This window comes from Oryctolagus cuniculus, chromosome 6 (genome assembly GCF_051225735.1).
Source record: "Oryctolagus cuniculus isolate XC-2025 breed Fujian yellow rabbit chromosome 6, ASM5122573v1, whole genome shotgun sequence".
NCBI classification, from domain to species: domain Eukaryota; kingdom Metazoa; phylum Chordata; class Mammalia; order Lagomorpha; family Leporidae; genus Oryctolagus; species Oryctolagus cuniculus.
The window spans coordinates 144,020,030-144,046,479 of NC_142872.1; the positions used below are offsets into that span (position 1 = coordinate 144,020,030).

At 46.2% G+C, this 26,450-nt stretch overlaps 1 protein-coding gene across 3 annotated transcripts in view; it reads right to left on the reverse strand.

The window, feature by feature from the left end:
• The window catches only part of EXT1 (exostosin glycosyltransferase 1), a 309,087-nt gene that overhangs the window by 37,261 nt on the left and 245,376 nt on the right, over positions 1 to 26,450 (reverse strand). For all 3 annotated transcript variants that reach the window (XM_089335608.1, XM_002710745.6, XM_089335607.1), the window contains exon 2: positions 1,141 to 1,234. In XM_089335608.1, coding sequence (XP_089191734.1) covers positions 1,141 to 1,234 — 94 coding nt within the window. The remainder of the gene's footprint in view (positions 1 to 1,140; positions 1,235 to 26,450) is intronic.

A 26,450-nucleotide genomic window follows, 5' to 3' on the forward strand; every position in this document is an offset into this window, starting at 1 on the left:
TTTCACCAACAAAATCCGAGCATAAAACCAACCTTGAATGTAAACGGTTTTGTCAAGGTAACGGCCACACGCCACAGGCACAGCGGCGTACCCAATGTCCTGAGCTGCAGAATGGGGCCCAGCATTCCCAGGAGGCATTTAGTGGACTTAACCTTCCCCTTGCTGTGCAAACACCTGAAGCAGGACCTTGGCCCTTTTGGTGTGGACTGGCTGGAGCCACAGTCCTATCAATTTAGTATCCACACTGCAATCTAACCAAGAGATCCCGGGCTAATGACAAAACATTGGTTTCAAATAACCAATCACCCAAACCAGAGAACAGTCTGTGCAGTGTCTGAGGAAGCTACAGGAACATCGGTGATGGCCTCCTTAGTAGGACGCACGGAGCTCTCTGGGAAGGACTTTCAAGAGGAGGGAAGCTGTTCTACGGGAGGACACGGCAGGATGCTCTGTGTTTAGGATGACAGGGATGGGAAGTTTAAAGTACTGCAGCAAAAGCACAGCTTCAGGCAAGGTGGAACAGAGAGGAAGAAAGAACTTAGCAGCCAAGGGACAAAGAATGAAGGAGGACAGGCAGCAAGGGCATGGGATCGCAACTTCCAGTGGGAAATATGGACACCTCTCTCGGTCAGGGGAAGGCATTTCTGTGGACTGAGGCTGATGAGCAGAGAGGCTCCCACACAGGCTCTGGGCTGGATCCAGGACCTCTGACCTGCTGGGCAGTACTCTCAGAACTTGGAGGAAGGAAGCGATGATCAAGACAGGAATAAAACAATTTTGCTTTGGTGGAGTGCTGACAATAGACCAATTCCAATGCCCTTGAGATTGGCTTCCAGGGAAAGGGCAGGGCCCCTTCCAGGAGCCCAGCTAGGCTGTCTGGCAGGCCAGGATGGCAATCAGATCTGCCTTCTGTTTGCAAAGATGTCCCCAAAGAACCCACCGCCCCTGGTGGCCAAACCATCAACTCTCATGTGTGAAGCCAAGGAGTAAAGCCCCCTCCCTCCACTCGCCACAGTTAGAGCACATTTCAGATTGTCTTGGGGAAAATCTCAGAACCTCCAAGGAAACCACTCCAGGAGGGATGGGAAAGTCTGACTTCCAGCCTCAGCCCTCTTCTGGGGAGGTCTCAGGGTCTCTTACCTGCAAAGCCTCCAGGAATCTGAAGGACCCAAGCCTGCGGCCACGAGGAACCAGACAGAAAGTGGCATTGTGCAGCATTTCCCGATAATCATACCTGCGGAGAGAGGAGGAGGAGTCAGCAGATGAAGCTCTGTTGGCATGGTTCAGCACTGGTGGGTGTACATGTGCACGGATTTTCACTTTTCCATTTATGGGGGTGAGGCGGGGTGCCGTTGTACAAAGGAAAACAAATGTGAACTGTGATGGTGGACACTGCCTTGGGGCTCTCTCATCCCCACAGTACACAACAGACAAGTCTCATAGTCCTGGTCACAATTTGACTTTTCCAGCCTTTTCCTTCCAAAACCAGACTGTTGGGTCCACATAAAATAGGTTGTTCTCCCCTCCCCTGACTTAAGAAAAAACAAGTCCTGGCTGCTGCTGTTGCCTCTCTTTTTTCTTAATTTTTTTTAATTTTTTTTTTTTTTTTTTTGACAGGCAGAGTGGACAGTGAGAGAAAGACAGAGAGAAAGGTCTTCCTTTGCCGTTGGTTCACCCTCCAATGGCCGCCACGGCCGGCGCGCTGCGGCCGGCGCACCGCGCTGATCCGATGGCAGGAGCCAGGAGCCAGGAGCCAGGTGCTTTTCCTGGTCTTCCATGGGGTGTAGGGCCCAAGCACCTGGGCCATCCTCCACTGCACTCCCTGGCCACAGCAGAGAGCTGGCCTGGAAGAGGGGCAACCGGCACAGAATCCGGCGCCCCGACCGGGACTAGAACCCGGTGTGCCGGCGCCGCTAGGCGGAGGATTAGCCTAGTGAGCCGCAGCGCCGGCGCCTTTTTTCTTTAAGGCCGTGCCATTCAGCAAAACAAAAATTGTTCCAGTTCCCCACCCTCTAAACCATGCTATTCAAAATGACTTGGTGATCCTCTGTCACAAGCACAAAAGTATGTTTTCTCCTTCAAGCTGGCGTTTCTACATTTAACCAAGAACATTCAGCTACCTCAGCAAGTGGTTTCAGATAAGAATGGCTGACATGACTTCCAGGAGAAAGAGGAGGTGAGAGACAAGGAAGCTAGCCAAGAAACAAGAAATGTGAAAAAGGAATAAAAAGACCAAAAAAAAAAAAAAAGATACTGGGGGCATAGAAACTGGGCTCTAGAATAGGCAGTCACTTCTTTCATGCAATGCTGTTAAATGTTCTTACATTCTTTTCGCATTTTCAAAAAATACAAAATATAATGAGGGTGTCATTGGTCTTTTTATGCTGGTGAGGCTTAGGAAACACACAAAGCATTTCATTTTGCTTAAGGACTGTCACATTAAAAGTGATGATCACAAGCACATGCAGTTTCAAGTTCATTAAGAGTTTCAGGAAAGTTGGGAAACTCAAGATGGCTCCTGTGCTGTGAAGGCCTCGGTTCTCAGAGCCAAGATAAAATCATTCTCATTTTTCAAGAGCTTCCAATGCTGAGCAGACAGGTGTGACTTTGACAGTAGCATATGTCACCAGCATTTTCTGACTCTAATAGTCTAATTTAATCATTGCCTGGAGGCACTGGATTCTTACCTTCTCTTTTTGGGATATTGATATATACATTTATATTTTTAAAGTCCACATCTATTTTTATATTCTCATACAAACTAGGCATATGGGAGTAAGCCAATTTTCAATTATAAACCCGTCATTAAGAAGAGACATCATGCAAAGGACCATTTGCTTAAACAAGCGTGTACAACTAATTTGCACAAGAAAAGGTCACTGTGAATAGATTAAGATTATCTCCACTGAGAGTAAAATAAAAAAAGTCTTGCTGCATTAATTAAACTGCAAAACAGACTTCAAAGAAGAATAGATTTTAAGAAGGCTCACATTTAACTAAATAAAAAATATTATATTATGATAACAATGGCTTCTCTCTCCTCATCAAACACAGAAAATAACTGATAAGTATCTGCAAGTTCCAACATTGATAATGTCTGAATCTAGTGGCCGGAGAAGAAGGAAATGTGTAACACCCACACACAAACACAAACATATGTATAAAGTTTAAACTGAATTTTTTTAAATGTAGGAAGGTTGAATATACTTCAGACCAAAACCACAAGGTTTAATAAATACCAAGAATAGAAACCCCTGAGGGACGAGCATAGAAGGTCCTACATGCTCATCATTAGGCTGCTAAAAATGTAAGACCCTATTAATGTTCCGGACTGTAACAAGTCTCAAAGTTGCCAGCTGCAGAATTACTTTAGGGAAAAGGTGGAGAGAGAGGAAGAAGAAAAACAGAAAAATTCAGGTAACAGCTATACTAGACTGGTGACTTTCAAATGCTTGTATAAAAGGATGAGTTGCTGATGTGGCCAATGGAGCGGACGTGATGGAAGCTTGTATCCACCTCCTGGATAGGAAAAGGGGGCTGTGGGAAGGAGCACCTCAGCAAGAGGCACAATGCTGGCGGGCAGTTACGGGACAGAACAGAGCATGAGCTACCCGAGCCTCAGTGTCTTCCTCCACAAACACGAGCCAGCTGGGTTATGTGACCGATGATTCACTTGTAACATTCTAGTATTCTTCATGTGATTGCTTTTAGTATGATAAAGGAATGTCCTTTGAGAATATCCACTGCTCTCAAGGTCTCCACGACCATGACATGTATTGGTGCTTGGATAGTCCTCAAAAAGTTCATGGGAAATGCATGCCATGAAAAAAACTATGCATGGATTACAAGCCTTTTCTGCACCAAAGTACACTTCTCTTTTGATTCCATTTTCCATGAACTTAGAACAATTATTTTCATTCAGATTTCTAAGTGTGCTCCATCAATGAAACAGTCTCTCCTGAGCTTTATGGACAGCGAGCCTATGAAGGACTGGTGTGTCTGAACGGAAGGGGCAAAGATGCCCCACAAGCAGGGCAGATCACGGTTCTGGCTGGTCAAGTGTTTGGTGCCTTCTCCCCCACCCACTGTGGCTCTCATACCCCACTTCTACTTGCTTCCAAATGTTCAAACCCATTCATTTAGTCAGTGACTCTTTCCAGAACAGCTCTTTCAGACACACCCTTTCCTATGGATGCAGTGCAGTGAAGGTTTTCCTTAGTTGTTCCATCTACCAGAAAGTCACAGGACAACTACAAAACCTGATAAGAATTCAGTATGTAAAACACCCTGTATTATACAAAGAGATTCTAGAAGACCAGTCTTCCAGAACAACACATACAGAACTCTGCAGTCATGTTCCCTAGCAAAACAATAATTTAGCTGATAAAAGTTATTTAAAGTCCTTAGAATTTGTTCTGAGGGGATCACAGCAAACAGAGAAGTGTCCAATCAAGTTCATCTACAAAGTCTGTGATAATCGAGCCATATCCTGTTCCATTACCAGTCCCTACCAGCTCCACCCTGTAGTTGGGAAGCCTGAGCACCCCATCCCTCTAGCATGGACCAAGAAAGCAGAAAAGGCAACCCAGAAGGAGAGGGAGAGAGGGAGGGAGAGAGGAGGGGAGAGAGAGAGAGGAGGGGAGAGAGGGGGAGAGGGAGAGAAGGGAGAAAGGGAGAGAGGGGGGAGGGAGAGAGGGGGAGGAGGGAGAGAGGGAGGGGAGAGAGGGGGAGAGGGAGAGGGAGAGGGAGAGGAGGGAGAGGGGGAGAGGGAGAGAATGCACTTGCAAGTCATATCACCTATATCTGATAAGGGATTTTATCTAGAATATATAAAGAACTCTTCTGACTCAACAATAAAAAGACAAATGACCCAAATTAAAAACTAAGAATTTGAATAGGCATTTTCCAAAGAACATATAGAAAATGCCAATAAGCACATAAAAGGATTCTTAACATCATTAGTCATTAGGGAAATGCAAATCCCAGCTACAATGAGATACCATTTTATACCCACTAGGATGGCTAGGAGAAAAGGAAAGATAAAAACAAGTGCTGATGGGAAGAAATTAGCACCCTTCATACATTGCTGATAGAAGCTGAAGTGGTACAGCCACTATGAAATACAGTTTGGTAGTTCCCTTTCAAACCAAAAATGGACTCACCGTATGACCCAGAAATTGAACTCCTAGGCATTTATTCCAGAGAAATGAAAACTTATTTATGTGTAGGAACTCGGCCACAAATGTTCCCAGTTTTATCTGTAATAGCCCCCAAATGGAAAACCATCTAGATAAACTGAATGATGCAACCAACTGCAGTGCTTCCAAAGCCCAGAGTACTTCTCTGAGAATAAACGGAACAAACTATTGATACGTGTAGTTTCAAGGAAATCAGCAGAGTCTAAGCCAATCTCAACAGAGTAAACACCACACTATTCCATTCACAAAACTTTCATGAGGTAACTTAATTATGGGGATGGAGAATAGATTAGTGGTTACTATTGGTTTGGGTGGTACAAAATGACAAGGAGAATTGACAGGTCAAGTGGAGGAGCAATCTCTCTAAATGGATTAACTCTCCCTATTCCATATGTTTAGAATGTAAGTCGTATCATAATCAGAGGCTATGAAGCCAAAGGCTAAACATAGGACATCCCAACCAAAAAGGTAAAGGGATGAGGGAGACACTAATCCTGGAGAATTTTCACCTTTAATTAATAAATGGTTTTGTTACCATTTTCAGATGGACATTAAGTTCTCCCACTGTAGAGGTAAGGACACAGCAGGTAGAAGGCTTTTCATAAATAGTTGCAAAGAAAAACATAATCACAGCGGCATGACCCTGAATTTAACCTAGAAACCAGCACCACTTTATGACGGTAATAATTTTCTCCCTAAAGTCATTTTGAATAATGTATGGGATACACCCTACTGAAAATGGCCTATGGAATAACACGTACAAGTCCTTCCCCTCCATTACAAACTCACTGTTGCTGTCAGTGATGCAGGGCACCTGGCAAGGCAGGGGCAGTGTAGTCCTCCCAGTCACTAATGTATTTGCATCATCGGGAACCTGCAAAACTTCCACCTCACCCAGACCTGCTGACTCAGAAACTCTGGGGCCAGGGCCTAGTGTTCTGTGTTCCAACAAGTCCTCCAGGTCATTATGATGAGCCTGAACCCCACTGGGATGGTTTTGAGGAGCTCAGTAATTCAGAGCTTAGTGGTTAAGCAGCTTTAGACACAGCCAAACCTGGGTTCGAATTCCAGCTTTGTTCTTTACAAGTTCAGTGATCTCCGGAAAGTTAATTAATTTGTTTAATCTTGATTTCCTGGTTGGAAAAGTAGAGAAAATTCTTCCGCGGTGAGGATTAAATGATACATTTAGCTAAAGCACAGGCACATAATACGCATTCCATAAATGGTAGTTAGGATCATTATCACTGAAGGGAAGCAACAGAACATAATGAAACACACAGCCTACTTAAAGAGAGAAAATCCAAGTGGCAGAATTCGGGTTTACTATTTACCACTTCCCGTGTGATCCTACACAATCCATTTAACTTCTCTGAGCCTCAAAGTGGTGAAGACCAAATGAAATCAGGTACATGCCGTTTGAAGCACTGAGCAATTCCAAGTTACTATGGTAAATTATAACAGAACGAGAGAAATAAAAACGCAACAAAACTCACTAGGAACAATTAAAAAACAAACAAACCAGATTCCCAAAGACGGAGCCGGGAGACCCTCGTGGAGCAGACCATGTAAAGAAAAATGCAAATGGAAGCTGTGGCTCGGGTGGAACAGCAGCTTCTCATTGAAGGGATTCTGTCTTATCCTCAAAAGCTACACAGACCAGGATATTGCTGTTGCGCTGCGTCACAGGTCTTCCTGTGGTTCGCACAGCTCCTCTGTGGCACGCACATTTGCTAATAAGTAAGCTGCGTTTTGCTAACCAGGGAGGACAGGGAAGAAGCAAGTGGTCCAGCCTCAAATCTCAGGTCTCCCCATGAAGATGTTAGAGTTTGTCTCAAGTGTTTATTTATAAAGTAACAACAGCTACAGCTCATCTGCTTGTTCCCTCTGCCCCCTTCCTCATAAGTAATTCATCTTTCTTACACCCAGATTAGAATCACATCCCTTAGGACAAAAGGAGAGGAAACAGAAACAACTCAAGATTGTTGTACATCCATAGCGTGCATGGGGATGATGGGAATAACATGAGCATCCTTTGGGCAACTCCTCCAGGCTTCTTCATTCACCCAAGACATCAGTTGGATACCTACCATGTGTCAAGCACTATTCAGGGAGCTCATGGTCTAGTGAAAAGACAACTGTATTATCAGATGATTAGTTCCTGGGGAGGAAATGCAAGGGCTGGGGGTTATACAGAGAAGAGAAGCAATGGCCACAGGTTGGCATTGAAAGGCAGGGCCTCGTGGAAGACGTGAGATTCTGAAGGAAGTGTTAACAGAGGAACAAGAGTCAGTCTGGAAAAGGGGTGAGAGGAGGAAGTGAGCATTTTGGGCAGGGGATGTGGGGGTGAGTTAGGGATAGCACAGTAGGGACAAAGCCCCAAGGTGAGAGGTGTACCCAGTGTGGGGTGGGCAAAGAGGCTGCTTTGTATATTATCTCCTGGAGCTCAGGTGCAATCCTGTGTCACTGTTACCACTGGCATCCTCAGGATTTGTATAAGCCAGCATCACAGGGGAGCTGCTAGATTGAGAGACTGTAAAACCCCGCCACGCAGGTCACACCTAGGACCAGCAGCAGGCGTGTGCCAGCTCCAGGCTTTCTGATTCTAAAGGCCATTTCTTTCCACTACATCACGCTGCCTCCGTGATCAGCCCACACAACACACAGAGTCTGAAAATAGTATTTCTCAGGAAGCCAAGTCCTAAGCAGTGCACCTAGTTTCAAGAGTTGGCAACAGACAGCTATCATTTAAAGGGGCCCTTTCTCTCCGACCCAGAATTTAACCCCAGATCACTGCAAGGAGTCCAGTGCTGCATGGCTCTTGGTTGTGTACTAATCATGTTACCTTGTGCCCTTCTTGGCTTGGGAGAGTTAACATTTAAAAATTGCAATTAGTTTCGAGAAAACCTTAGAGCTGGTAGCATGTCATACAAAACTGGCCCATAGCACAAATTTGAACTGAAAAACACATGCTTGGGAGCCCATCTCTTTTAGCTGGAAAATGAAGCCAGCTGGTCACTCTACCAGCTCTGTGAGTTGTCCTGAAAACATACAGTACACTGAAGAACAGCCATTTGTGGTCTTTGAGAATTCACGGGACTCACAGAGCCTCAGATCCTTCAAACAACCAACTTAGAGTCTCTGTGTACATGAAGAAGCCACAGTCCATGCTGGGGTCAGGTGAGCGTAACTGAGCCATGTGCAGGACAAGGCTCTGAACACAGCTGACCAGATTAGCAGTAGCTTCAGGGACACTTAGCCCTCCTTGCTCTTTCCCACCCTCCCCCAGCAGGAAGGCACCTGCTCCTGGAGATGGCGCAATCCCTCACACACACGGTTCCCAGCCTTAAGCACCGCCTGTTGCTAGATCTGCTGGGGCTCCCAGTCATGTCAAGGGTTAGGAATTCAACTCTTCGTGATGCTCCTCAGTATGAGACTCCGCTGCTAAGCTGTGCACTGCAGAGGGCAATGCTTGGCTAAAATCATGGAGAAGTATTTATGTTCAGATTTCTTGGCCTTCTTTCCATGGAAAAGAGTCTCCCTTTTATGCCAATTAAAAGTCCAGTTGAGGGGTGGGCATTTGATGTAGTGGTTAAAATATGGCTTGGGACACCCATGTCCTGTATCAGAGCATGTGTGTTACAGTACTGGTTCCACTCCTTACTCTGGCGTCTTGCTAATGTGTACCCAGGGAGGCAGCAGATGATGGACCAAATACGTGGATGCCTGAAATTCAGCTGCGAGACCTGAACTGAGTTCCTGGCTCCTGGCTGTGGCTTGGTCCACACTGGCTGTTGTAGGCATATGGGAAGTAAACCAGCAGATGGAAGATATCTCTCTCTCGATCAGCCTTCTAAATAAAGAAATACATTTTTTAAAGTCCACTTCAATATAGGGAAGAGGGAATATACATTGTGGGCTGTGTCTGGGGTGTGAGGCTCTCATGGAAAACACCTTCCTACCTAACTTTTCATAGAGAAGAAGCAAATGTTGGAAGGATCCTCAGAATCAAACAGCCTGTCTGAACACACTGTTTCTTAATCCCTTATCATTTCTAAATGCCCCAACCCATCCTGACCCTAAATGTCTACCGTCACTTTAATCTTAGGCCAGGTGGGAGTCACTGCCTCCATGTCAGTGAATGCAGCACGTACCAGGTGCATCTTGTACTCCAAAATGGGTAGCACATCTCAGATCCTGCTCACCGAACGCCAGCTCAATGGCCAATATATAAAGGCAAGTGAGAAACTGACAGCCATTAGTGATAACAATTACGGCACTCATGGCCCCACTGCTGGAACATTTCCTGCGGGGGGCGGGGGAGGGTGCACTGCTGCACAATCCTCTCTTCTTCACTTTATCTTACAGGTGCTGTTGACTCCATTTCACAGATGATGAAGTTGAGTGTTACAGGCCTGGTGGGATCTGTCTAAGGAGGGAACAAGCCAGGACACGCACCTTTGTCCCCCAGAGCCACCTAAGAGGAAAGAGTCACATGTGCCAGCAAAGGTGGAAGTGACAGGCTATTAATCCACTGTGTGCCAAGCCATTAATCTGGGGAAACTCAGCGAGCACCTGCTTTCATACCTAGCAATACCAGATTTCAAAACTATTCTGAGATCTACGCTATTCCAAGACGTGCGGGTCCAAGTTCTCTGCTTTAGAAAGAAAGCACTTCTAAAAATGCTAAATAAACGGCTACCTGGGAGCAGAGAAGGGATTAGCAATGAACGAGCCAGCAGCAATGACGACTTCAGATGAATAAATGGCCCAGAAGAGGCACACGCAGGCCCGCCGGCCACAGGGAAGCCCGAGGTCATTATCTTACCATTAACCTTTCCCCAGGCTCTGTGCCATGGGGACCGGCCAAGTGGAGGAGGGCCAGAAAGCATGGACTGCAGCCCAAGAATACCAAGACAGGAGCAGGCAGCAAGGAGCATCTGTCCTGGGATGGCAGCTCCTCCCCCAGTCAGACTGAGTCCCGGGGAGTTGGCGAGGCAGGACACTTCTCCCCACCACCCCCTACTTCCCTTCCTTGGCCTGCAGTCCACTCCCGTTGCCAAAAAATAACCTTTCCTGATTCCTGGGCATTTGAGACAACATCCTGACCATGAGAGAGCTTCAGAAAGTTCCAGGAAAAATGTAACTAAAAGGTGTTTACTTTGGGGGCTGGTGTTGTGGTGTTTAGACACAGTAGGTTAAACCACTGCTGTTGACACCCGCATCCCATAGTTCTAGTCCTGGCTGCTGGGCTTCCAATCCAGCTCCCTGCTAATGCAGCTGGGAAAGCAGAGGAAGATGGCCCAAGTACTTGAGTCCCTGTACCCATGTGGGAGAGCCGGGTGAAGTTCCAGGGTCCTGAAGATTCTTTCTCTCTCTCGTCTTTCCCTCTGCCACTCTGCCTTTCATGTAAATAAAACACATCTTTCTCAAAAAGTTTACTTGGTGCAAAAGATTTCAAAATCTTTGCATAGTTTTTAAATAACACATAATTTCTATGAACTTATACAATACCTTTCATATTGGACATTTGGTATGAAGTTGTCTATTTTCTTATCTTCCTTCTCCTGGACTCCTTGTTCCTACTCTCTGCTGACCCGGTGCCTACCCCAGGTCCTAGCCTGTAAGAGCCACTCAAAAAAGAGTTGTGATAATAATTTGAAAAAGAAAGTTGTGGAATGAATGAAAAGGTTCAGTGTCCACCAATGTGCACTTAGCTGTATGGGGGCTACGGAAACAAAGAGCTAGGAAAGGTGCCAGCTCTTGCCTCCAGCAATCTCCACTTCAGCTTAATAACCATGTATCCACCTCTTGACACCTGGGGCCTACCTGGTGTGATCTGCACTCCTGTGTTTTAGGCAGAGCCCTACATAATTAGGGGATGGAAGGTAGTGTGTTTTATTTCATCTTCCTTTTGTACATTTTTCTGTCCCTTCTTCTCTTTTTGTTTTTAAAGAATGATTTATTAATTTGAAAGAGTTACAGACAGTCAGGAACCAGGACCTCCATCCAGGTCCTTCATCACATGGGGGCCCAAAAACTTGGCCATTAACAGGGAGTTGCACTGGAAGTGGAGCAGACAGGACACGAACTCATGCCTACATGGGATGCCAGCTTCGCAGGCGGTAGATTTACCCACTCTGCCACAATGCTGGCCCTTCTTGTCTTTATTTCTAAAGGCCTGGTGCTTGTTAAAAATTTCACCTTCTCTCTGCATGCCAGTGAGGGAGGAAAATTTGTGTTTCATCAACCCTGATAAGCAGCATTATTTGCAAATCAAGTTCAAGGCACGCACAGTGCTACTCACACTGAACCTTACCCTGGCTTTCTTCCTTGTCTGAGCTGAAAGGAAAAAAACTGCAGAATCTCCTCATGGCTCCTCCAGGGACAAATGCTGCCCTGCTCCAAAGGCAATGCGGTGTTTAACCACAGAAGGAAACACCAGGCTGAATCCATGGTTTGGACCACTTCGCTTCTGGATCAAGACATCCCCTCCCCTGCACAGCAGCCTTACTCAGCCCTGGATTAGGAGAATGCTTGCAGTTCCTGCTGGGCTCGTCTCATCACCAGGACAGGCTCTGTTCACTGGCTGCCTGGGGTCCGGCATTCTTTGCTGGAGCTTAAGCCTTTTTTCTGGTCCCTGCACTTAAGTGATTATGAAATACCTTGAGAATCCAATGATAGTTCATGAAATGGAGCAGGCCCTGGTAACCTCTCCTTCCCATCCCCTCTCCTACTCTTGCCTTCTCTGAGCTCTACCCTGTGACTTTCAAAGTCAAGGCCAGCTCATTCCCGGGCCTTCTGCACTAAACACGCAAACAAGATCTCACCAGAACTCTGTACGGACTGAGATGGTTCATCCTCAAAAATTGTAGAACACTCGACTTAATATGAAAGTTGCACAGAGTTAGTCGTCTAGGGGAATGCTCATCTTTCCCACTGGACACGTGACTGCATAACATATGCAGATGCATGGGCATGCCCATGGGACAAACATGTGTGTTATGGTAAAGGATCTGATGCTACAGTTGTTGGTTGACCAGATCATCCTTACATGAAGGTCAGGTCCCTAGGAGCTAAGGAGACCCAGAAGTCTAGAGCCAGTCCCTTCCTTTGGCAGAAGCGCCAAGAGCGCCCTGAGCAAGACAGTCTGTGGAGCTGAGTCACTTTTCCCTCCTCCTCCAGCTGGCCATGCCTCCCCCAGGCCCCTTGAGGAGCGGTGAAGGAGCTAGTGAACCCCACGTGGCCTCATTCTGGGAAGAGGCTGTGGCACAGGTGGCCCTAAGGACACCTTCATGCCCTAATTTTTGCTCAGTGAACAACCAAGTACACAGCAGCTCCTGGGAGCCAGGAAGTGCTCTGAGCCCTGGGGAAGAAGAGATGTGAAAGGCCTCCCTCCAGGAGCTGCACACTAGTAGTGTCTGCAATTTTAGGAATAGGAAGCAGACTCTGGCTCTTGTTACAACAGAGAAGGTTCGATCTTATCCAGTAAAACCCATTTTTCACAGGACAGCCATTTGATTGATTACTTCTAAATGTCAGATCCTAGCCTAAAACTGTCTTAAGGATCCTCTTGGACCTTGGAATAATCCTCACCCCCCCCTTGTCCAGTTCAATGGGCCCCAAGAGAACTGGCCTTGGACCACGGTTCCAAGGGCTCCTCTATTTCTCACCATCCACAGCTACCATGGCCTGTAGCCTTCTCCCCTCAACCTCTGCACTTGTCCTTGCTGTGCCCTTGGCCCAGAACATGGTTCTCCTGGATCTACAATATGCCCATCAGTGTTCAAACAGGGCTTGCTCAGAGAGGCTGTCCCAGGCCAGCCCAGACCTTAGCATTCACTTCTCATCACCCTGTTTCCTCTCTGTCCTGGCATTTACTGCCTGCACTTGTTTCACAGGTTCACTTTCTGCCCAAAATGATGCATCGCCCATGAGAGCAGGAGTTTACCTGTTCTAATTCACCACTGGGACTCTAGACCCTACCACTGTGTCATCACATCTTTTAAAAGATACCTGTTAGGGGCCAGCACTGTGGTGCAGTACTTGTTAAGCTGCCTCCTGCGACACCAGCAAACCATATCAGAGTGACAGTTTGTGTCTCAGACACTCTACTTCTAATCTAGGTCCCTGCTAATGTGCCTGAGAAAGCAGCAGAAGATGGCCCGAATGACCCACATGGGAGACCTGGATGAAGCTCCAGGCTCCTGGCTTCTGCCTGGCCCAGCCTCAACCAGTTCAGCCATTTGGGGAGTAACCCAATGAATGGAATATCTCTCTCTTTCCCTTTCTGTCACTTCTTTTCAAATAAATAAAGTAATTCTTTAGGAAAAGAGAGAGAGAGAGAGAGAGAGAAATACCTGTTAAACAACTGGCAGACTGTTCAACTCTTACCCCGTTCACTGGGAGTTTACAATGCTTGTAAGGTCATAAGATGCCCAACTTACGAGTGGCCTTTGCAAGGATAATTCATACAACTCATCTCCAATAAGACATACAGAGGGTGTCTTTCACCATTATTCTATGTTGATACCAGCCTTATTGCTCTAGTTAGGATCTGTCAACTTCTCCAAATGCCATCTGCCCTGAAAGCAAGAGTCCATTAAAAATGTCTTTAGAAACATTTCTTTTATAAAAAAGAACACCTTTAAAGAAGTTTAGGGAGAACAGTAAGATGAAACTTGCACAAACTAATATCTGACCTTGACTTTCATTAACTGTTTAATTTGCAACAATCACTTCAGTTCTGAATTCACGCTCTTTTATAAAACAGGACAGACTAGTCCATCTAACGAGGTCTACTGAGAATGCCACAGGACAGTGCACAGGAAACCACTATGCATATGAAAGTAGTTGCATGCATTAGGAAAAATAAAACAAACTTTTCTGGAATGTTTATTGCACATAGGAGGTATCATGTAGAAGAAGTCAAAGGCCTGACATTGTTTGTGTTTCATTTTTCTCTTTTTTTGAATCTCAAAGTGTTATGGCATCTACCCAAAAAGCATCCACTGTTTCAGGAGTATAGATCATTTTCCAAAAGAAGCATCTGGAATAGCTAGTTTGTTACCAAAGCCGATGATTAAACACACATAATAGTATGGGGCTGAGCCACGGGCCATGATTCCCTGTTTTCCACTGCATTAGGTCTCAGCTTTCAACCAATCAGTCTGTTCTCGGCCTATGAGTTTGTGATGAAGATGGTTCTGAAAACGCCCAGCCTCGGGGCCCTTAAAGAGAGAGCAATTCTGTCACAGGGAACGTGCTGTTGCCTGGTTTCCATAAAGGTACCTTGGCTTTTAAATAAACTGTCAAGTAAAACTTGGCATCAAAACACCAAGTGAGTAAGTCCCTTTGTAGGGGAGCTGACAGCTCGGCTGTGTGTCAGATAGATAGCTGCTAAGAGTCAGCTCCAGAGGAGACTGCATCCTCTTTGAAAGGATGCCGGGACCACAAACAGCCTTTCTCAGGATTAAGTCTGAGCAAAATTTAGGAAATCATCTTTATGGAAAGTTGACCCAGCAACGGCGATCAACCGTATCCCTCTCCACAAGTGTTGGTTTTGGAATTATAAAAGTTTTGGAGGTGCGAAAACATAATTGGAAAACTTTTTTTCCCTGCTTAAAGGGCTAATTGATTTCACAGGTGTTTAATTATCATTTGCTGTGAGATAATACCTTGTAGTGCCATAAAAAATGGATTTAATTTTCGAGTGCTTGCAAAACCATTGCCAAAGCCAAGTTAGAGCTAAAGCTAGATAATTATTCTATAAATCAAACACGCTGCCTCCTTTCTTTGAAATTTTTAATACTTGGGGATAATGATATCTGACAACCTTGAAACTAACATGAAAAGGATTTGCCTGCCAAGTGCCAAAAAGCAACCAATGGAGCATTTCAGCAGTTTGGTTCATTAACGATGACGCAGGCGTCCTCGGGACCCTGCCACCAGCCCCCCAAACATGCCAATGCTAGGAACACTAGTGTGTGTCCAGATAGTACTCTCCCAGATGACCACACAACCAATAAGGCCCATGGGAAAAGAGAAATAAAACCAAAACCACTCTTCACATTGAGACAAACAAAAACTGCCTGGAAACAACCATAACTCAACTTTAGCTCAGGCTAACAGTCCTGGAATGTGGAAACTAGAGTTTTTTTCAAATTGATCAATGAAGACTTTCCTATCTTATGCTTAAGGCACAACGTTTAAGCTTTCTATAATAACAAGGGAGGGAAATCATGAAATAAAAAAAAAAAATGCTAGCAGCTAGAAGCACCACAAAGCCTGTCCAGTCCAAACACCCCAGATGAAAAACAGCCAAGCCAAGAGAGGTCGAGTAACTTGTCCAAGATACCACCAAGGGCAGAAGCGAGATAAAAAAGAGAATTCTGAGAGAGCAGAGAAAGGAAGAGCCAGTTTGAAAACAGACTTAGGGTTCCACTCTCACTCTGAGTCTAAAAATAAAAGAAGGATTTTTTTTAAAGCAAACAAGTGGAAAGTGAGGCTTCATTCTGAAGAGTGGCTATTTCCTCAACAGAGCCCCGTCTCAGAGCACGCTGAGGCCGACATGAGTCACTGCGCGGGGCTGCCACTGGTGCCACGTTTCAGACTTGTTTCTCCTCCGACTTTTATTCAGAAGCTGCTAACGTCCTGACACGTTTCATTAGATTAAGTGTGCTTACATGATGGAAGAAAGCAGGGCAATCCGGCTGAGCACAGACACGCACACAGACACACACACACACACACACACACACACTCAGCATTATTTAAATTTCATGTCTGTGTACACAGCAGGCACATACCCCAAGCCATGGTACAGTGAGGGTTTTTAGGAACTTCAAGCTACCCTTCACAGCACTGGCTAAGATATTCGAAAGCAAGTGCAGTGAGTGTCTTTCCCGGACGCCGTGTTTGGGTCCTGGTGGTGAATGTTCAGGCCAAAAACGCATGTGGGCAGCCAGGGCAGAGGAAGACACGAGTCTAAAACAGTCTGAAAGAGATGGGAGGAAAGCACATCTCTGGAGGCTGCCTTGAGACTACAATGAACACTCCTGCAATGAATGAAATGGGTGCAGGTAGTCAGAAATTATCACATGCCCAGCCTTCGGCACAGTACTTTATGTCCACTTGGCCAACAGCCTAATGAGGCAGGTCAGATTATGGCTACCGTTTTATAGAAGAGCAACTGAGGATTGTATAGGATTTATCTAAATTGACTTACTCAGCAGGCAGGTGGAATTTGAACTGGGACTTCCAGACTGCAGGGCCAAGGTACCACGCCCAATGCATACTGCTCTCCCTTCCGTAACACTTCTTGGAGATACTACGACAGGGGTGGGGAATGTCTGGCCTGCTGGCCATGTGTGAGGTCCACGATGTCAAGGCCAACTGTAGGCTGGACTAGACATCCAATAGATCTATAGGAGGCTCGTTTTCAAGTCGACAATTTTGTATGGCTTGCAAATGATGTGACAAATATCCACATGACCCTTGGCAGAAAAAGGGCTCTCACCCCTGTCCCACGGGCTAGTTAATGACCCTATTCTGAGTGGCATCATAAGAACCATAACGCAATCTACTGGGCTAATTTACGTAACCAGACTAATTTAATTTTCCAACCAGCGATGTGCCTAGAATTGTGCTAGAGCTTTTACATGGCTCTAAATTAGAGAAGACACCACTCCCAGGTCTTGAGGAGTGCATAAAGCTGGTGAGAAACACATGCCTGCTCACTGACTGTATTTTATCCCAGAGAGGACCATGCCTGGAACACAAGAAACCTCACAGCCTCTACCTAAGACTGTATGGTTTTACTTTCCCAACCTGCTTGCAGGGGTTTTGCACAAAGGCCCACAAGATGCCTTTCAGTTCCCCAGTGAGCTGGTCTGGGTCCCCAGTATGTGTGCAGGGTCTCAAATCCATGTGGACAGAACAGGGAAGAGACCAAAACCAAATACTGTAGGAGACAATGACATTCCATTCATTCATGTGATTTTTCACCCATTCATCCATCTGTTCATCAACAATAGTTCTTATTGCACATCTTGTAAGTACCAGACATTCTATTGTCAGAATACAACGATGAGTAAAATAAACATGAAGCCTATGTTATTTTACCTCATGGGATTCACTGTCCTATTTGGGGAGACTGGCAGTAAATAATTAACCATATCATAAAATCAACAGATGCCATGAATGGTCCACGGAGAGACTGATGGCTCTTTAAGGGGGCACAGCAGAGGCATGTGACAGTGAGCAGAGGAGAGTTAATGTGTGCCCTAAAGAGTAAGTATCAGGCAGGACTGAGGCTGGGCATGAAGTCCTGTGGGCAGTGTTGACGGAGACACAAAAGCCATCAAGAGATTTTAACCACGTTCGGGGAAGCAAACTGCACATCTACAATGGTCCTCTCAACAAGTCAGACCTCTTGCTGTGACACAGAGCACATCTACAGGAGGCTGTGTTGAACAGAGGCTGGGACTTCCTGCTGTCTGGGAAAAAGAATGGGATGAAAACTAAGTGCCTGGAGGGTAAGCACGTTCAGTTAAACACACGGACCGTGGTAGAACAGTGCAGCTTCCACGCACCTGCTAGGCAATCACTCAGGGGCAACAGGCAATAACCCACATTACAGATAGGAAAGCTGTGGCAGAAGAGTCTGCCCAACCTGATTAGAGGTAACGAGAGACACTGAGGATCACTCCAGGTCATTCTACCTGCTCTTCTCTCAGGGACTTGCCAACAGCCTATTTTAGCATTTATTTCTGAACTTCCTTTGCCGCAAAGTTCTACAGGCTCTGCAGAGATGGTGCTGAGTCCCTAAATAATCATATTTTCACAGTAATTAAAAGGCAAATTCCCTAACTCCCTAAATGCTATGAGCAGTATGAGCAGCTTGAACGCCTGTATTTTGCCTTCATATTGAGCATCTCTTGGGTGGGGGAAAACCACGATAGAAAATACCAAAATGACTTAATTGCAGGAGGAGGCGGCCTCACGACAAAGTAGCAGCGGACCGAGGGAAAGGAAACCTCTGCTCGTGCTGGGGTGGCCGCCCAGGGAAAGAAGCCAGGAGGGGAGCACTGGCTTCTGCCCTGCACTCGGTACTGACCGCTGCGGGGCCTGAGCAGGCCGAGAGGGGCGCAGAGAGGGCATCCTGCTGCTGAGCTGATCCGGGCTTCCTGCTGGCTCTAATGGCTGGGAAGGTGAGAGGGGCGGACGAGGGAATTTCAGTTATTAAGGCATCAGCTCGGAGTGGAGCCAGGAAGAAAAGAAAATCCACAACTGGGCTTCTCCCAACAAAGATGCTGTTCCCATCCGTCTGCCTCGCGGGCAATTCTGGGATCAGAGGACCTCCCCCAAGAACTCCTGATGCAGCGAGATAACGATGGGGGCATGAGGCCAGAGCAGGCCCATGAGCATCGGCATCATTAAGGCTGCGGATCCTTCAGGAAAAAAACTGGAAGAAAAAGGGGGGAACTCTATGTATTTATATCACAAAATACATTTTCTGTTGCTTAAATCAAAATTCTGTCTAGAATCAGAAAGCCACGAGTAAGAGTTTGAGAGAAGGCTTGCAATAACCAACAGAAAACATGTTTACAAAACATCTTAACATGCAAAAATAATCATGCTAACGACTGAACAGCCAGAACAACTGGTGACACACTCAACGCTCAGGAGTGTGCTACCCGCATCACGCAAGCTGGCGCTGTCTCAGTGTCTCGATCTAGGAGGTTAATAGCATGAGTCTCGTTCTACAACTGAATGCTGAGGCTGACGGAGGTTCAATAACGTGCCCACAGTCACACAGCCAGGGAAGGGCAATGGGGACATGAGCCCGGTCCATCCGACCCTCAAGTGTGAGATGCGGCAAGACTTGACTGGCATTTCATATATGCAGTTTTGATGTCACAGGCACACACAGGTATCAATCACTTATTTCAAAGCACTGGAATCCAAATATTTTGGTGCCCATTTCAATGGGTGATTCAGGTACAGGAAGATAAAACCTTCAAACACAGAACTTAGAGCTATGTTGACACTAACATGCTGTGTTTCCAAGTTTCTAATTGTCGTCTTCTGGATAATGCATTCATAGCATCTCTCCCCCTCGTTCTCACTCTAAATAACATGCTAGGCACATGTTCAACGTCTGAAATTGCCCAGAACTGAGAAAACCCAAAGTAAGCAGCAGGTCCAGCCAGTTCAGTGATCAGGCAAAAAGGCACAAAATACAGTTACCAGCTCAAAATCTTCCCCCGGGAGCTGAGTGGAGACTGCAATAATGACGGCAAAGGATCATGACAAGCAACTGTACAATAATTTAAAAAATGGGGCTGAGGAAGACAGGGGTTTAGCGTGGTGGTTAAGATATCTATGCTCCACACGAGAGGATCTGGGTTCAAATCCCAGTTTTTGACTCTAGCTTCCCACTGACACAGATCAGAGAAGGCCAGTAGTGATGATGGATGGTAAGTTGTGGACTGAGTTCCCGGCTTTCCTCTTTGGCCTTATCCAGCTCCAGCCATTGCAGTCATTTGGGAAGTGAATCAGTAGATGGAAGTGCACTCTGTCTCTCCCCCTTGCTTTCTCTCATTCTCTCCCTGCATCTCAAGTAAATAAATAAAAACAATTAAAACACATATTTAAAAAAAGAAAGAAAAATAAACAACAATCGGGAGTGAGTGAACTTGGAGCTTATACAAAATTCAGATGGTTTCACATTTTTCTCACTACTTCTGATGTGGACGTCTACAGGGCCTGGTACCAGGGCAATGTCATGTGAGTGGATGGATCCAAGTTAGCGGACTCCTTCTAAAGTAGTACAAGTTAAAGATATGAAATGTCTCCCTAAATTCACATTCAGGTTCATATGCATAAATTGCTCCAGACTTTTCTACCTATCCTACAGGAAGAAAAATACGCATCAATGAGACGTGTCCAGTAAGCTCATTCTTCTAAAGTGCTTGTTAGCACCTCCTTTTTCACTTTGGAAGTTTCTGGTTTTACTGAGCATGTATTTTGATTACACACATTTACAATTTTTCACAAGTTTCGACATTATAAATCAGTGATCCAATGGTGCCCACTGTGAAGGAAGGAAGCACATATATTACATCGATTCATCTTTTCCTGGGACAGTCTAGCTGAGACCACAAATTGGAGAGTTACAAGCAGTATCCTGCTTGCTGGGTTGTTTCATTTTGCTCATACTGAACCTAAGCCATTTGCCTTAAATCAACTGCCAACACTTTCAAATCATGAGACATCTGGTCAAAACCCAGATGCCAGGATTCTTAAGAAAAACAGGGAGATCCGGCAACACTGGATCTGCGCTCCCTGATGGCAAACCAGAGCGGGCAGATTGCCTCACTTAGGTCATTCACCTGGTGTCTGGGCCCATCTGAGCCAGTGGCCTCTGGTCACAGGTGAAGTAGCTGGAGGCCACAAAGAACTCACCTCAGCTGGACAAAGACCTGCGGCAGCAGCTCTGTTCTCAGACAAGGACTCATGACTTCACTACAACATGAGCTATTGGATGAGGGCTATAACATTCTCCAAACTCGACACAGGGCATTATGAGCTATTTTCCAAATGGCCTGGCCTCTCTCTTTGCCGAGTCCTCACAGAGACACAGCTCCTATAGACATCTATACCCCCACCACGGCAGCATCCAAACAACAGTGCCATGTCCCAAGTGCTACCACTCAGCCCTCAGGCCCTGCTGGGCACCCTGTGCTAAGTGTGCCTACCAGGTAATTGACAAGTTACCCGGGATGGAGGCATGGGAGCTAAGACATAAAGCATTTATCTACAGAGGGACCAGTCTGTCACTTAAAAATAATTATGTTTCTTTAAGTAAACTGACAAATTATGTCCTCTCCAACTTACTTATTAAACTTATAGGCAATTTACGCACCTATTTTTAGAGGTGTGTGTGTGTGTGTGTGTGAGAGAGAGAGAGAGAGAGAGAGAGAGAGAGAGAGAGAGAAAGGAAAACAAGAAGATTCTATCTGCTCCCTGAAATTTTACCTGAAGAACCCACGGTCCCTAAGCAAAGACTGAGAAGTGGGTGAGATGCTCCTGGCTCCCTGAGATACAAAGAGGAATTCGGCAAATACCGTACATTGGTCAATGTACAGCATATAGGGACAGCAAAGGTGAATGCAGATGTTACACTGTCAAGCTTATCCCCCGGACACTACTGCGAAATTGTGTTGCTTCACATTTGCGAAGTCCAAGGACAGAATCTGTGCAACAAATTTAAGTGCTAGCCATGCCAGAACACGTGCTGTGTATGCAAAGTCTGCTTCAAGGTTGGCTTTGTTGCCAGCAAGATAATAAAGTATGATCCAAACCCTAGCACGGTCTCAGCTGTCTTTAAAGAGACATTATACAGCCAGCATTATCTGTGCAGGACAGACATTTGGTCTAGCAGTTACGATACGCACATCCCACACTGGAGTGCCTGGGTTCAACTCTGTGCTGTGGCTCCACCTTCCAGCTTCCTACTAACGCAAACCTTGGGAAGAGGTGGTGATGACTCAAGCAGTTGGTTCTCTGCCATGAGAGAGCTAGATTGTGTTTTTGGCTCCTGACTCCCCTCCCACTAAATGCTGCAGGCTTTCAGGGAGTGAACCAGTAGATGGGAGCATGTACACTCACCCTCTGCCCCCTCTACACACAATGAAAACTTTTAAAGGATGTAGTTACCCAATTCAACCGGTAGATGGGGCACTTCCACATGGCAAGTGTCCCCACTGAAGCAACCCGGTAAGAAAGAGACTAGGCCTGCCTTCCTCCTCCACAGCTCCTACCAGTTAAAAGGATAACAGATGGCGAGGGTGCACTCATCTCTGAAAGAGGCATTTGAGCATTTCCCTGACTTCTCTTTCACTCCTACTGTGATGTAAATAAAAGGGGTGGAGATAGTGTGGTTAGGAGCCATGAAGTTGACCAGCTCAGGAGAGAGAAACACATTCCCACGCCACTTGGAATTCATCAGTCATGACTGATTGTTAACTTTGGGCCAGCAGGTGCTGAGTGCCCACTGCATGCTGGAATGAGACACGAGATCTGCACTGGGAACTCGCACAGAAACAAGGCGTGATCCCCGGCCCACAGCATCTGTTATGGACACAGACGCTGAAGCAGTTACAAAACACGGTGAGGGGGCATCACTGTGGTTATGGGTGGGAGGTGGTCAGGCAAGCTGTCTCTGAAGAAGCATCCGTGAAACTGAGCCTCCTCCAAGAGAGGGTGCTAGAGAACCAATCAGCAGGGGACCCTCCTTACCACTGCCCACACTCAAGGAGTAAGAGATGAGCCAGTCAGTGTGGGGTGGTAGAGGGGTTGCAGAGGAAGGGCAGGGAAGGGAGCAACAGGCCAAAGGCATTTGTCTGACACGGCACCGGGTGTCCACGGCTTTGATGCCTACAGGAACAAAATAAATCCACAATGGCTTAGCGCTTAATGTTGTGGGCTCTATTTACAATTCCCCAGACCAGACGTGTGAATACAAACTTCATCAACTCCACCCTAAAAGGGAAGGGTATTACTATCCTCCTCTTTATACAGGTGAGACAACCAGGCACACAGAGCGGTTCAGTAACTTGTCTCTGTCACACAGCCCCGGTATTGCAGAGCCCAGACTGGAACCCCAGCACACCCCAACTCCAAAGTCCATGCTCTCAACTGCTTCATTCTCAGAAGCACCCCTAAATCTCCATTTTCCACTGCGTCTTCCACTGCTATGCTGAAGTTTTCTGGTTATATTTTTGTATAGTTTGGGGTTTTGGTGGCAGACACTTGATGTGCTTCCAATAAGAATCCACAATTTTTCGCTGAGTGTGAGACCAGACAGACCTAGCCTAGGTGTGGGTAAATCAATCACAGACACCAGCTTCCTCATGAGTCTGGGTTCCGGACGGGGGCTCCGCAGAAGCCAGTAAATCAGGACCCAGGTGCCTCTGAGACGCTTCAAACAGATGTGTCCCTGTGCCTACTCCAGATGGCTCCACATCTTGGCTCCTTGCTCCTGCAGGCCCTTCAGGCCTTTCAGAGAGGCATGCCGAGGAGGAAGGCCCACGGAGCGAAGCCGCGTGGAGGGCTCTGCGATATTTCATGTACGCGTAGAAGGTGCCCTAAGCGCAGTCGGCATAAATCACTGCCAGCCTTGCCTACCTGGATCCAATTTTCCCGAAGATGAAGTTGTTTTACATGTTGCACAAAGGTTTCTGCTGCCAGTTAACCCGTCACCTGCGCAATTTATTCCAACCTCTTCCACAGGCAACAGGTTGCTCAGAATTTACCACACTGACAGCTCTGTACCGATTCACCCTCTTGCTGAAAAATGGGTTTCAGCAAAAAACAATTAGTAAAGTGTTGGAAAACCACACAAATCAGAAAGAAAAAAAAATGTAATTTCTTATGTTTCTAGCCCTAGGGACAGGTTCACAAACCTTTCTTTGCTCTTGAATTGAGAATGCCCTTGACCTTACCCAGTGATTCAGTCCCAGACAACAGCTAGTGGTCACTTCACCTTGCATGGATCTTGCAGGACGGTCTAGATAGTCCCTACTTTCCTACCTCTTCTCCAAAGCAAAGCACACTTTTTAAAAGGGTAGAAGCCGTGGTTTCTTTGATGCAGGTCACATCTCCAGCACTCAGTCCTCTGCATCAAAGATGAATTCCATGACAGAAGGCCAGGGAGGGATCTCAGCGCCACGGCTGAGCCAGGCGGGTATTTGTTCACTTTGCTGATCTCCCTTGTAAACTTCACTTCCCTCTTTCCTGGATGTCCTGTGGAGGCCCTGCAGTTGCCCCTTAGTCTCTAGGATCATCTTCCCTTCCTTCGAGTCCAGGCCTTGCGATGACGGAGTCCAAAACCACTCTAGGGTTTACATAGAAACAACTTCCTTTTCTCTCTTCTCTTATGAAAACTTCTCCTATTTCCTTTGCCCCTCTTGGACCACAGAGGGCCGAGTAGGTCGCACCCACTGCTTCCTCCCTCATTCTACAGACACAGATAGCTACTGGTAATGTGATTTCTCTCTGACCACGGTGACGCATCCAAGTTTGCTTGCTTGTACTTAATATTCAACCTATCAGGAGATGGTGGCGTTCACTGCACAAACCATGGAAATAACTGGGTGTCTGCACACACTGCCTGCCTGGAAATGCATTTGGACAGATTTGGACAGATCTTTTTACTGGGTTATGTTGCTTTAATGTAGCCTCAGTTGGGTGGGGGAAAGGTTAGCACTGTCACATCAACAAAGGAAGAATATAAGGCAGCTTAACATTCTATGGGTTTTTCCGTCCTGATGCAGATCCTAAACGTATATGTGTTAAACCATTACAGATGGGAAATCATTAGAAAGAAAATTTTTAATTATAAAATAGCAAAGATTTCTGTCTCAAGGAAAATAAAAACTGAGGCACAGGAGCTGGCTCTGCGGCTTAGTAAGCTGAGCCTCTGCTTGCGGTGCTGGTATCTCATCTGGGCGCCAGTTCACGTCCTGGCTGCTCCTCTTCCGATCCAGCTCTCTGCTTATGGCCTGGGAAAGCAGAGGATGGCCCAAGTGCTTAGTCCGCTGTAGCCACGTGGGAGACCCAGAAGAAGCTCCTGGTTTCGGATAAGCCCAGCTCTAGCCGTTGTAGCCATTTGAGGAGTGAACCAGTGGATGGAAGACATATTTCTCTCCACCTCTCCCTCTCTGTGCCTGTAACTCTATCTCTCAAACATATAAAAAAAAAAAAAATGAGGCAAGGCACAGAGAATCAAGTGGCTGCCCAAGGTAACATTGCTGGTGAGGAGAAGAGCCAGGACTCAGCTCCAAAGCACAAACTTGACAGCTACGGCTGCAAAGTGTAAACGTCTTCCCATTTAACAGACAGCCCAGACTCTAAGGTGCAGCAAACACCTGAACTTCAGAACTGCCCAGGGAATCAGCTAGGCCTGGGATGGCAGGGGTGGTCTCGAAATGACTGTGCAGGTATGAAGGGCCACTGTGAACGCAGGAAGCAGCTGTCATCAAGGTTACAGAAACCCAGACTGGTACCCTTATTTGGGTATCTCCCGGGCATTCTTGAACAGGATTGTGCGAGCTGGTGAAGGTTTTGTGGGCTGGTAGATCTTTTTGAAGCAACTTCCAGGCTGTATGAATCTTTGTCTGGGAATTTGTTTCCCTCACCTTCCAAAAACTAAAGTGCATTTGGCTTTGTTCACAGATAGCTTCCCTTCTCGGTACTCTTGGTAATAAAGCCAACTCTGAAAATACAAATGACTCTGAAAACGTCCCAAGGACAGTTAGTGTACTTTCCTTACCTCCTATTCACTCCTCCTCTACAATCAATCAATCAATCAATAGTTAGAGAAAATTTAAAGCCCAGGAAGATGGGTCGGCAAACAAACCTGGGAGCTACTGAAATGCACAGTCACTCCAGCAGAGGGTATGTGCTGGGGTAGAGGATGGGATGGGAGTAGGGAGAGGAGGGGCAGTGGTGGAGCTGGAGGAGACATTCACGTCCATGGGCAATTCCATTTCCTGCTGCTCCATGGAGACAAACCAATTAGTGTGGACTGTCAAGGTGGTTTGTGTGAATTGGCTAGCTGCCCATCATGAATTGGACTGGGATTAACTAACTCATCCCCAGCGTACTACCAAACAGCAAATGGTCATATGAAAATGATTTTCGGTCAGCAACAACCTAGCTGGAATAGAGACTTGGAGGTGAAAGCTGTGATGACCCCCACACCTGTCTTCGCACAAATTTTGACTCCTTCAGATCTGCCCGCTCCCCCCAAACATATCTTTTTATTTCCTTCAGTGTCTTTTGTCTTCAAAAAGTTTTCTTGTCAATTGGGAGAGAGTATGTTCTTCTGAACACAAACATACTTTGCAACCAACCAACCCAGATCCTAAATGTATATATGTTAAATCCTAAATGTATACATGTTACCAGGGATGGCCCACTGACATCATTAATGCCATTTTTATACTCTTGCACATAAGCTCCTTGGTCCCCCACACTTGCAGTCTTTAAAGTCCCTTGAGGAAACTCATGACCACCAAATTTGCTAGTTTATCTCAAAACGCACTTTCCAGAACTGGTCCATTTCTAAAAGAGAAGTCCCGAGAAACCTAGGTTCAATACTGAGAGATTCAGCACATGGCCAATGCATCAAGTCCTTTTAATTATTTCTATCAACTTACAACTAGAATTTTTCCTTGTTCCAGACAC